This window comes from Microcaecilia unicolor, chromosome 14, assembly GCF_901765095.1.
Source record: "Microcaecilia unicolor chromosome 14, aMicUni1.1, whole genome shotgun sequence".
Classification (NCBI taxonomy): domain Eukaryota; kingdom Metazoa; phylum Chordata; class Amphibia; order Gymnophiona; family Siphonopidae; genus Microcaecilia; species Microcaecilia unicolor.
This window is the reverse complement of record NC_044044.1, coordinates 9,576,495-9,590,011: the sequence shown is the minus strand read 5'-3', so window position 1 is coordinate 9,590,011 and position 13,517 is coordinate 9,576,495. Positions and strand designations below refer to the sequence as shown.

At 44.2% G+C, this 13,517-nt stretch overlaps 1 protein-coding gene across 1 annotated transcript in view; it reads left to right on the top strand.

The window, feature by feature from the left end:
• The window catches only part of CAMTA2 (calmodulin binding transcription activator 2), a 177,413-nt gene that overhangs the window by 82,362 nt on the left and 81,534 nt on the right, over positions 1-13,517 (top strand). The window contains 3 exon segments of the mRNA XM_030187287.1: positions 6,358-7,721; positions 8,175-8,301; positions 12,243-12,377. Coding sequence (XP_030043147.1) covers positions 6,358-7,721; positions 8,175-8,301; positions 12,243-12,377 — 1,626 coding nt within the window.

Here is a 13,517-nt window from a genome sequence, read left to right as displayed (position 1 = left end):
TGCAAATGCAGGGTAGTGAGTGCCATGGTTGTGGTGTTATGCTTGCTTAGATGATCATTGCAGCTGCGTTGGTTGCTGGGGTATGGGTGTTCGTTACAAATGGACTTTCCACTGAGCTCCAACAGGTTATACTGGTGAGTTCACTGGAAAAGATCGGTGTTCTCTACCGCCATCTGCTGGTAGAAGGAGATGGTATGGCCTGAGTAAAGGAAGGGAAATTAACAGGTAAACCATAATTTCAGCTTATTATATCTGAGAGTATTTTCCAAATATTCCATTTTATTTTCCAAAGTAGCTTTCGCTTTTATGAGAGCCAATTTAGTTTTCTGAAGAGACTTAATACTTGACCCTGTTGCTGTAGAGGGAGTTGTTGTTTTTTTTTAAATCAACCTCAACATTTTAAACCACTAAATTTTGAGTAACTGTACCTGTAAAGGCATACAGCTGAGACAAATAGTTATTAACAGAAGCATCCATCTTAATAAGAAGTCACCAAATATCCATATAAGAAATTTCCTTGGAGGATTCTGTAAATGGAATACTCCCAGGACACCCACAACTCCCCCCCCCCCCCCAAAAAAAAAAAAAAAAATTTAATAAAAGCCTTCAGGTTTTAAAGGCAAGAATACAATAAAAAATCATTCATTATAACGAACTCCATGTTAAGTTTTACCTTCTACAGAAGTTGTAAGAGTCACATTAGGTCATAGTTGGCAGCTGAGGGCAACATAGGCAAATCAGGGGAAGTAGAAAGACCTTGTGCCCCAGTGCAAGGGGAGAATCCACTTTTTTGAGGTTGCTTTTAACTCCTAATTCCTATTCACTTGTTCAGTACTCATGTCTGTTTTATCATTCCCATCATAAGTAATTCGCTAATCCCTTATTTGTCCTGTTCACTGTCTTGAGTAGATTGTAAGCTTTGTCAAGCAGGGACTGTCTCTTACATGTTTAGTGTACAGTGCTGCGTACGTCTAGTAGTACTATAGAAATTAGTAGTAGAGAATCCTCTCCTTCTAACACTTAAGGAAAGGGACAGGAATGGCCAGCAGGGAAAAGCAGGTGATAATACCTCAGTATAAATGAGACCTTTCATTTAGAGTGCTGTGTAACATATGTTATTTCCAAACTCTTTATCAGTGTAAGTGCTCATGCATAACTGCAAGCATTCATATACACTCAGTTATGCTTGAACTCTGTAAGTGCCCTGTGTCTATATAGCGCAGATTGTGGTTGGTAATGACTGACTTTATAGGGTAGTGGCTGAGTATCTTTGCTATTGATTTTGTTATCAGCTATCAGTGGTGAATCTGTCTATTCTGCACCACTGACTATTCATAAAGAGGAGCTGAATATTTGGATTTTTTTTAATGACCCCTCCCCCCCCTCCAAAAAAAAAAAAAAAAAGAAAACCACAAAAAACAAAAACCCAAAACATTGAGTAGCTGGAGGAACTGAATATTGATCAGTCTCACTGGAAACCAGTACTCGGTCCTGTTCACCCACCAGCAGAGGCTGCTTCTGCTGTCAGTGGTTCCTCTGGAACCTGGCACCGACGCATCAATCAGTAAGTGAAGAAATTCTGCAGCAGTTGGGATTCCTTTCTCCATCGCGTGGAAGAATAATCGTGCCTTTGCAGTGCTCCCAGTTCACACAAGGATTAGAAAGTAGGCTCTGGAATCATTCTTATCTTCCCAAGGGGGGTTATACAGCGTACACTTTTTCTTCTTGGTACTGTCCCTTCCTAATCTGTTTCTCCATCTGAAACCACTGTACACTGCAGGAACACATTGTCCACCCTCTGTATTCATCATCTCACCATCTCTTTTTTCCTCTTCCTTTTTCTCAGCTCTCAACCCTCAACATTTCCTTCCTTCCATTCATCCATCTCCCTTCTATCTGAGTACATCTCGCCTTCGTCGCTGTTGTCATACCTCTCCTACTATTTTCCGTACTCTCTTGCTCCTTCTCCTGCTCTCCGCTGGGGACATTAATCCCAATCCTGGTCCTCCACATCAGGTCTCATCCTATTTGTGCAGGTCACACTGTGATATCTCCAATCTAATTTCTCTTCCTCTCCTCCCCTTTTCTTCCCTGCCTTTCTCTTACGCTCTGTGGAATGCCCGCTCTGTCTGTAACAAACTTTCCTACACCCATGACCTCTTTTATCTCTTGTACTCTCCATCTGCTTGCCCTAACTGAAACTTGGCTTTATCCTGAAGACTCTGCTTCAGTCACGGCCCTATGCCATGGAGGTTATCTTTTCTCCCATACTCCTCGCCTGGTTGGCCGCAGAGGTGGTGTCGGGCTACTACTTTCACCCTCTTGTAGATTTCAATCTCTTCTTCCACCTCAGTCTCACTGTTTTTCTTCCTTCGAAGTCCACTCCATCCGTCTCTTTGTTCCTCTGCCTCTCCGAGTAGCAGTCATTTATCGACCCCCTGATAAGTCCCTTTCTTCCTTTCTCACTGACTTTGATGCCTGGCTTTCCTTCTTTCTTGAACCTTCATCTCCTTCCCTCATTCTTGGGGATTTTAACATTCATGCTAATGATCCCTCTGACTCTTATGCTTCTTAGTTTCTTGCTTTAACATCCTCTTTCAATCTTCAACTGTGCTCCACTGCCCCCACTCACCAGAATGGCCACTGTCTTGATCTTATCCTCTTCTCAAACTGCTCACTCCCCAGTTTCTGTGCCTCAACTCTTCCCCTCTCTGACCATCATCTGATAACTTTCACACTTAAACACCCTCCTCCCCAGTCCCGTCCAATCTTAACCAATACATTTAGGAATCTTCAGGCTATTGACCCTCCTACTCTGTCCTCCAGTGTTTCAAATCTCTTCTCTACCACTATGTTATCCAAGTCTTTCAATGAGGCTGTCTCTTCCTATAATACTATTCTCTCCTCTGCTCTGGATACTCTCGCTCCTCCCATTCCCCGTTCTGTAAAACGTACCAAACCCCAGCCTTGGCTGACCTCTAGAATCTGCTACCTACGTTCCTGTGTTCGCTCTGCCGAATTCCTGAAATCCCGTGCCCATGCTGACTTCATACATTTCAAATTCTTGCTGACCTCCTTCCAGTCTGCTCTTTTATTTGCCAAACAGGACTATTACATCCAGTTGACAAATTCTCTTGGCTCAAACCCTCGACGTCTCTTTGCCACACTGAACTTTCCCCTCAAAGTGCCTTCACCTCCAACCCCCCCTTCACTTCCCCCCAGACTCTGGCTGAGTACTTTCATGATAAGGTTCACAAGATTAAACTTGAATTCTCAACCAGGTCACCTCCACCTCTCCTTCCCTTAGTCCATTCTCTCAACCCTCCAAACCTTGCCTCCTTTTCTTCCGAAATCACTGAAGAGGAAACTACACATCTTCTTTCCTCCTCGAAACTAAGTACCTGTTCCTCTGAGCCTGTTCACACCCATCTACTTAACACTATCACTCCTACTGTCATCCCTTTTATCTGTCATATCCTCAATCTTTCACTTTCCACTGCAACTGTTCCTGATGCTTTCAAACATACCGTAGTCACACCACTTCTTAAAAAACCTTCATTGGACCCCCTACGTGTCCTTCCAATTATCGCCCCATCTCCCTCCTCCCTTTCCTATTCAAGATACTTGAACGTGCTGTTCACCGCCGTTGCCTTGACTTTCTTTCATCTCAAGCTATTCTTGATCCACTTCAATCTGGCTTTCGCCACCTTCATTCAACTGAAACAGCGATTGCTAAAGTCTCCATTGATCTGTTCCTGGCCAGATCCAAAGGTCTCTATTCTTTTTTTTTTTTTTTTTAATAATAACTTTTATTAGAAATCCATGCCATTGCATCAAAAATTATATCACATATAGCCACTGAACATCTGATATTGATAACACAGATCTGTACTGCAATTGAACATGTGCTACTAACCTCAACTTCAACCCCAAAACCCCCACAAAGGTCTCTATTCTATCCTCATCGTTCTTGATCTGTCTGCTGTTTTTGACACTATTGATCACAGTCTACTCCTTGATACGCTGTCCTCACATGGATTTCAGGGCTCTGTTTTCCAGGTTTTCTTCTTATCTCTCCCATTGTACTTTTAGTGTATACTCTGGTGGATCCTCCTCCACTTCTATCCCACTATCAGTTGGTGTACCTCAGGGATCTGTCCTGGGACCTCTTCTTTTCTCCATCTATACTTCTTCCCTTGGTACTCTGATCTCATCCCATGGTTTTCAGTATCACCTTTAAGCTGAGGACTCCCAGATCTACCTTTCCACACCAGAAAGCAGGAATCCAGGCCAAAGTATCAGACTGCCTGTCTGACATTGCTGCCTGGATGTCTCACTGCCAACTGAAACTAAACATGACCGAGCTTCTTATCTTTTCCCCTAAACTAACCAACCTCTTTTCTTCCCCCATTCTCTATTTCTGTGGATAACACTCTCATCCTCCCTGTGTCATCAGCTCGTAGGCTTGGGGTCATCTTTGACTCCTCTCTCTCCTTCTCTGCACATATTCATCAGACTGCTAAAACCTGTCGTTTCTTTTTCTATAATATCACCAAAATTCACCCTTTCCTTTCTGAGCACACTACCAGAACCCTCATCCACACTCTTATCACCTCTCGCGTAGACTATTGCAACTTGCTTCTCACAGGTCTCCCACTTAGCCATCTCTCTCCTCTTCAATCTGTTCAAAATTCTGCTGCATGACTTATATTCCGCCAGTGTCGTTATGCTCATATTAGCCCTCTCCTCAAGTCACTTCACGGGCTTCCTATCCATTTCCGCATACAGTTCAAACTCCTCTCATTGACTTAGAAGTTCATTCACTCTGCAGCTCTTCAGTACCTCTCCACTCTCATCTCTACCTACATTCCTCCCCAGGAATTCCGTTGACTGGGTAAATCTCTCTTACCTGCACCCTTCTCCTCCACCGTGAACTCCTGACTCCGTTCCTTTTATCTTGCTGCACCATATGCCTGGAATAGACTTCCTGAGCCGGTACGTCAAGCTCCATCTCTGGCCGTCTTCAAATCTAAGCTAAAAGCCCACCTTTTTGATGCTGCTTTTAACTCCTAACCCTTATTCACTTGTTCAGAACCCTTATTTTATCTACCTTACTCAATGTGGAAATTAAAAAGAGTAAGACCTTTCTTCCCAAGGACCGTCTTCCGCATCCTGGTACAATCAATGGTACTCAGTCATCTAGACTACTGCAACGCACTCTATGCTGGCTGCAAAGAGCAAATAAGAAACTTCAGACAGCCCAGAACACTGCAGCTAGACTCATATTCAGTAAAACAAAATATGAAAGTGCTAAGCCCCTACGAGAAAAGCTACCCTGGCTCCCACTTTAAAGAACGCATCACATTCAAAATATGCTCCCTAGTTCACAAAATCATTCACAGAGATGCCCCAGCCTACATGTCAGACCTGATAGACTTACCACCCAGGAATGCTAAAAAATCATTCCGCACCCTCCTTAATCTTCACTTACCCAACTGTAAAGGTCTAAAATACAAGCTAACGCATACGTCAACCTTTTCATACCTGAGCACACAATTCTGAAACGCGCTGCCGCGCAACTTAAAAATGATTTATGAACTAACTAAGTTCCGCAAACTACTGAAGACCCATCTCTTTAACAAGGTATACCACAAAGATCAACAAATGTGAACTCCTCTACATACATCCAGAATTGTCTTATAATATCTGCTTGTTATACTACTATCATGCTTTATCATTATAATGTTACCCAAGATCCTTCTGTAATACTAAATGTCTATTTTGTTATATAATTCCACCATTCATGATGTATTGTAAGCCACATTGAGCCTGCAAAGAGGTGGGAAAATGTGGGATACAAATGCAATAAATAAATAATATTCCCTTATCTCTTGTTTGTCCTGTTTGTCTGCCCTAATTAGATTGTAAGCTCTGTCGAGCAGGGACTGTCTCTTCATGTTCAAGTGTACAGCGCTGCGTACGTCTAGTAGTAGCGCTATAGAAACGATAAGTAGTAGTAGTTAGTGCAGAATGGCCATGTCTCTTCTTAGAAACTTTTCATTGATGAGAGGGTGAAGGATAAGTCTGAAATGGGCAGAGAGGATCCTCAATAATGGAAGAGCATGGGGTGGGGGAAAGGGAGCACAGAGCATCAAAGATTTAAAGTGAGAAGAGGCACAGAGGATCCTCAGTACTGGAGAAGTAGGTATAAACTGGAGGTCATGTGGGTTTGTGGTAATGCAGCAAGAAGGGAGAATGGGGCAGAGAAGAGATTGGTATTTAGGTGTCTATCTGTTGCCATGTTGCATATTTCTGTGTCTAGTCTCTTAACTGCCTTTACTTATCTTCCCATTTCAGGAACACCTGGCCACATCCCTCACAAGTTCAGCAACACTAAGCACCGCATAATCTCCCTGAAGGTAGAGGTGCGGCCTTGCCCCTATCCTGCCCTGACTGAAGTGCAGAATATTGATACCAAGGCTGAACCAGAAGTAAAGGAGAGCAGACTTGGAAAGAATGTTGCTCAAGGCAGCGCTGGGAGCAATGATATGTCATCTTCCTCTTCATCAGAGACACCTGACTCTACTCATGGCTCTCCTGTGGCCTTTGGGGAGCGGGAATTGAGTGCTGTGGGCCTGACCAGTAGTAGTGTGGCTGTAGGCCCTGTGGCCTGTACACTACCACGCAATGCTGTCATTGTTATGACCAGCTTGGCTCCAGAGAAGCCCCTGACGCTGACACCCAGCCGGCAGCTAATTGTGCCTGAGGCCAGCAACACAGTCATGCCATCTGGGAGCCATGAAATGACCTTGGCTCCTGCTTCAGGCCTGGCACTGATGCCCAGCCCAGGCCTCGTGCTTTCACAGAACTTGGAAGCAAATATGGATACAGTGGACAGCCCAACTGCTTGTTTTGATCCAGACTCCTTTCTCAACAGTCCCAGACGTGGGCAGACCTATGGGGGAGGGGCTGCCTTCAGCCCACCTCCTGCTGGTGAGCCGCCACCACAGAGTGAGAGCAAGATTCCAGAGCATGCCGGACTCTTTTCTTCAACAATACTGCCACGAAGGCTGGAGAAGCCAGAACATGGGACCACAAAATCTTTCCTCTATGGCCCCCCAATGCCCTCAGGAGGCCCTCAGAATCCCTTCTTCATCCAGGATGATGAGGAGAGTGGACGGGGCCAAGGTTCTGAGTCAAACTTGGAGCAACAAGAGGAGGTAGAGAGCAGAAGCAGTGTGAAGAATGAGTCTCAGGCTTCCTCTATACCTTGTAAGCCTGGAGTAACAGAGACAGAAATGCCCATGGACACCAGCTCAAATTCCACCACTGATAAGAGGGCTGTGGACACGAGTGCAGGAGCTGTATCTAGCATGCGTGACCTGTACTCCATTATCCAGAATAACCTGGGTCCTCCCTCCTCTCCTGTTGCTGTGGCACCTCCAACTGCCATTGACCTCAACATTGGAAACTTTATCACCTTTGACAGCCAGTTCCCAGATATCATCTCTGACCTCTTGCCAGAAGAGGAGGAAGGGAGAGGAGTTGATGCCAGCTTTGGTGAGGGGCAGAGCCAGACAAATGAACCCTCACATGTCAGCTTTCCCCTCCCTGCTGCTGGATTTCCAGAGCCAGCTACACAGACTGTACCTGAAGCAGCTGCATTGGCACCACCACTGGTCTGCATCACAGACTTCTCCCCAGAATGGTCCTACCCTGAGGTAAGCCATTGGAATGCAGATCTGAGATTGTCTAGAAAGGCCAGCAGTATGGTGCATTGAGAGGGTGAGAAGTGCTCCGCTGTCTTGCCAACCACAGTATCGGCTTTGGAGGCGCTGCACCAGCCTTTCTGAATCTGTCTTGCTTATGCTCTGTGTATATGTGGGTCCTGGTGCCTCACCCTTCTGTTTGGCCTGTGCTTTGTGAGTTTCTTTGCTCCTTGAGCTTTTGTATGATCTCATGCTGTGATCTCTCCCATGAATAGACTGTTCCCTGTGATTTCCTTGTGCAGTTGTCTCTGCTTGGTTATGTGCAGATGTGGACTGACTGTTAGTGAAGCAGGGTTCTAATCTATCTTCTCTGTTGAATAAACGATAGATAAGCGAGAAGCCTGAATACAGATCAGTACTCTGCTACTCTCTTTGCCTGCTCATCTCATTTTTGATTCTTTCTAGGGAGGTGTAAAGGTGCTGATCACAGGCCCATGGCAGGAGGACATAGAGCAGTACTCCTGCATGTTTGATCAGATCTCTGTTCCTGCTTCCCTCATTCAGTCTGGGGTCCTGCGTTGCTACTGTCCAGGTAACTTTTCTAGGTGTTTATCACACTTGAGTCCTTTCCTTCCACATAAGTACATAAGTACATAAGTAATGCCATACTGGGAAAAGACCAAGGGTCCATCGAGCCCAGCATCCTGTCCACGACAGCGGCCAATCCAGGCCAAGGGCACCTGGCAAGCTTCCCAAACGTACAAACATTCTATACATGTTATTCCTGGAATTTTGGAGTTTTCCAAGTCCGTTTAGTAGCGGTTTATGGACTTGTCCTTTAGGAAACCTTTTGGAGTTTTCCAAGTCCGTTTAGTAGCGGTTTATGGACTTGTCCTTTAGGAAACCGTCCAACCCCTTTTTAAACTCTGCTAAGCTAACCGCCTTCACCACTTTCTCCGGCAACGAATTCCAGAGTTTAATTACACGTTGGGTGAAGAAAAACTTTCTCCGATTTGTTTTAAATTTACTACACTGTAGTTTCATCGCATGCCCCCTAGTCCTAGTATTTTTGGAAAGCGTGAACAGACGCTTCACATCCACCTGTTCCACTCCACTCATTATTTTATATACCTCTATCATGTCTCCCCTCAGCCGTCTCTTCTCCAAGCTGTATAGCCCTAGCCTCCTTAGTCTTTCTTCATAGGGAAGTCGTCCCATCCCCGCTATCATTTTAGTTGCCCTTTGCTGCACCTTTTCCAATTCTACTATATCTTTCTTGAGATGCGGAGACCAGAATTGAACACAATACTCAAGGTGCGGTCGCACCATGGAGCGATACAACGGCATTATAACATCCTCACACCTGTTTTCCATACCTTTCCTGATAATACCCAACATTCTATTTGCTTTCTTAGCCGCAGCAGCACACTGAGCAGAAGGTTTCAGTGTGTTATCGACGACGACACCCAGATCCCTTTCTTGGTCCGTAACTCCTAACGTGGAACCTTGCATGACGTAGCTATAATTCGGGTTCTTTTTTCCCACATGCATCACCTTGCACTTGCTCACATTAAACATCATCTGCCATTTAGCCGCCCAGTCTCCCAGTCTCGTAAGGTCCTCTTGTAATTTTTCACAATCCTGTCGCGATTTAACGACTTTGAATAACTTTGTGTCATCAGCAAATTTCATTACCTCGCTAGTTACTCCCATCTCTAAATCATTTATAAATATATTAAAAAGCAGCGGTCCTAGCACGGACCCCTGAGGAACCCCACTAACTACCCTTCTCCATTGTGAATACTGCCCATTTAACCCCACTCTCTGTTTCCTATCCTTCAACCAGTTTTTAATCCACAATAGGACATTTCCTCCTATCCCATGACCCTCCAATTTCCTCTGTAGCCTTTCATGAGGTACCTTGTCAAACGCCTTTTGAAAATCCAGATACACAATATCAACCGACTCCCCTTTGTCCACATGTTTGTTCACTCCTTCAAAGAATTGAAGTAAATTGGTCAGGCAAGATTTCCCCACACAAAAGCCATGCTGACTTGGTCTCAGTAATCCATGTCCTCGGATGTGCTCTGTAATTTTGTTTTTGATAATAGCCTCTACCATTTTCCCCGGCACCGACGTCAGACTCACCGGTCTATAATTTCCCGCATCTCCCCTGGAGCCTTTTTTAAAAATGGGCGTTATATTGGCCACCCTCCAATCTTCCGGTACCACGCTCGATTTTAAGGATAAGTTGCATATCACTAGCAGTAGCTCCGCAAGCTCATTTTTCAGTTCTATCAGTACTCTAGGATGAATACCATCCGGTCCAGGAGATTTGCTACTCTTTAGTTTGCCGAACTGCCCCATTACGTCCTCCAGGTTTACTGTGAAGTCAGTAAGTTTCTCCGACTCGTCCGCTTGAAATACCATTTCCGACACCGGTATCCCACCCAAATCTTCCTCGGTGAAGACCGAAGCAAAGAATTCATTCAGTCTCTCCGCTACGTCTTTGTCTTCCTTGATCGCCCCTTTTACCCCTCGATCATCCAGCGGCCCAACCGATTCTTTTGCCGGCTTCCTGCTTTTAATATACCGAAAAAAATTTTTACTATGTTTTTTTGCCTCTAATGCTATCTTTTTTTCATACTCCCTCTTGGCCTTCTTAATTTGCGCCTTGCATTTGCTTTGACACTCCTTATGCTGTTTCTTGTTATTTTCAGACGGTTCCTTCTTCCATTTTCTGAAGGCATTTCTTTTAGCCCTAATAGCTTCCTTCACCTCACTTTTCAACCAGGCCGGGTGTCTTTTGGACTTCCGTCTTTCTTTTCTAATTCGCGGAATATGTATGGCCTGGGCCTCCAGGATGGTATTTTTGAACAGCGTCCACGCCTGTTGTACAGTTTTTACTCTCTCAGTTGCCCCCCTAAGTTTTTTTTTACCGTTCTTCTCATTTTATCATAGTCTCCTTTTTTAAAGTTAAACGCTAACGTATTTGACTTTCTGTGTACAGTTACTTCAAGGTTGATGTCAAAACTGATCATATTATGGTCACTGTTATCAAGCGGCCCCAGTACCATAACGTCCCTCACCAGATCATGCGCTCCACTAAGGACCAAGTCTAGAATTTTTCCTTCTCTCGTCGGCTCCTGCACCAGTTGCTCCATAAAGCTGTCCTTGATTTCATCAAGGAATTGTATCTCTGTAGCGTGTCCCGATGTTACATTTACCCAGTCTATATTTGGATAATTGAAGTCACCCATTATTATCACATTGCCCATTTTGTTCGCGTCTCTGATTTCTTTTATCATTTCTGTGTCTACCTGCTCATCCTGGCGAGGCGGACGGTAGTACACTCCTATCACCATTTTTTTCCCTTTTATACATGGAATTTCAACCCACAGTGATTCAAAGGTGTGATTTGTGTCCTGCTGAATTTGTAATCTATCTGAGTCAAGGCTCTCTTTAATATACAATGCTACCCCTCCACCAGTCCGGTCTACCCTATCATTACGATATACTTTGTACCCCGGTATGACAGTGTCCCACTGGTTATCCTCCTTCCACCAGGTCTCAGTAATGCCTATTATATCCAATTTTTCATTTAGTGCAATATATTCCAACTCTTCCATCTTATTTCTTAGACTCCTAGCATTTGCATATAGACATTTCAGAGTATGTTTTTTGTTCTTATTTGCATGATGCTTAGTACCTGACACTATTGATTTGACATCTTTTGTCTGATCTTTAGTTGTATTTAAGGGCACCTGGCCTACCACAGTCTGTTGTGCAACCTCACTATCCAGAAACCCTATGTTCCCTGTTTGTGAGGTATCTTTGCAAGATACCTTTTCCCGAACCATGCGCTTTTGAGCGACTGTCGGCCTTCCCCCCATTTCTAGTTTAAAAGCTGCTCTATCTCCTTTTTAAATGCCGACGCCAGCAGCATCCACACTATCTTTACTGATTTCCTGTTCTGTCACATCTCTTCGAATTCCCCCATCCCCACCCCCACAATCCTTACAGATATACTCTCCTCACTTCTTGCTGAATCTTCCTGTCCTTATTAATCTCTTGGTCTCTCTCCTCTCCCTGAGTGATAACCACCAGATTCTTACTGGCCTACTTTCTTGCATCTCTCCTTGAATTCCCTCACCATGCTTACTGATCTTTTGTTCTCTGTTTCCTCCCTCTTGTCTTTCTAGTTTAACTTACTCATAAAATTTAAATTGAATATATTAGCGAAAGCAATGCAGTCAAAGATACACTCTCTGATAGCACCTTCTGCTCACTGCATATAACATTGGCTTTAAAATGTGTTTTAAGTTCAAATAAATTCAGTCTTCCTGTTGACATCCTAATATTGTGTATCACTGATGCAACTGGCACTCACATCTTTACCCAAACCCCTTTTTCCTTTCTGATCTCCTGTTCTCTCATACTTTGGCCCCTCCCCCAACATCCTCACTGATCTCCTGTCCCCTCACACCTCTCCTCAAGTCCTTCTGTTTTTACTTATCTCCTGTTCTCTTGCAGCTCATGAGTCAGGACTGGTCACTCTGCAGGTGGCCAAGGACAGCCGGATAATTTCCAGTTCAGTTCTGTTTGAGTATCGGTCCCGAAATTTTATGTCTCTTCCAAGCACTCAGCTGGACTGGCTCTCCCTGGATGGTAAGTGCATTTTGTGCTACTACTGGTTACTGTGGAGGTAAATTCATTAAGTCTTTTCTGTGTTTAAAGCATGGTTTACACATAGAAAGAGCTCTTGTGTATACCTCTTTGAATTTCAAATGAAAAGTAGGGTGCATGGAAAGAGCTTTTTTTTTTTTTTTTAATGTAAGCTCCATATAGACATAGTTTGAGCAGAGCATGGGCGGAGTTGTGATATGCACGTTCATTTTATAAAATGTACAAATCTATGCATAAATGTACACCTTTGAAGCAGATGTAAGTTTATGGTTTATTACAAATTTTGATAGTCTTCCTTTCCTGCATAGCAGAACAAAGCGACGTACAATATTATTAAAAACATTTAAAAAGAAAATAGAAAAGGAACACCATTCATCATAGGAAAGAAAAAAAAAACAGAAAAGGAAGAAAGTAATCAAAAACACAAAACAGAAGGAAAAAATATAGTAAATAGTCCCCACTGATGGGAGGACTTCCGAAAGCTTCTATGAAGAAACGTGTCTTCAAGACTTCGAAATTTAGGGTAGGATAACTCAAGATGAATAGGGACTGGGAGGGTATTTCAAAGAGAAGGAGTAGTATATTAAGCACATTCCATACCGTCCCTCCAGACCAGCACAGCTGATTATGCAGTACAACCAGCAGATGGAGACTGAGAACCACAAACTCTTCAGAAGACCTATAACTATCCCGTGCAGACCCCTGAGAGTCAGTAGTTCTCAGTCTCTAGCAGATGGTGAATCTGTGTGCCTGTGCAGTCCTGATCTGAGGTTTCCAGATTTGGTTCTCCAAAAAAATTTAGATTTAAAGAGGGGAGCTCTGTTTTCAAAGTGGTTGTTTTGGTCTGTGGTTATTTGTTGCTGTCAGTGCTGTAGAGCCCTTTTGTCAACTGGACTAAGCTGAGGTCTGCAGGGGCCTCTTTTGTCTTGGGGAAGCCACACTCGGGTGACTGAGTCCCTCCCCCCTTCCCCCACACCCCCGTTGGGGATCTGTTCTGGTTTAGTCTCGGCTATGGTTCTCTGCTTTTCTGCTGCCAGCTAGCTCTGAGTGCTGTGGGGTCTGCCTTGGAACACTAACAGTATTGTGGGGGGGGGGGGGAGAACCCCACTAGTGCCTTCAGTT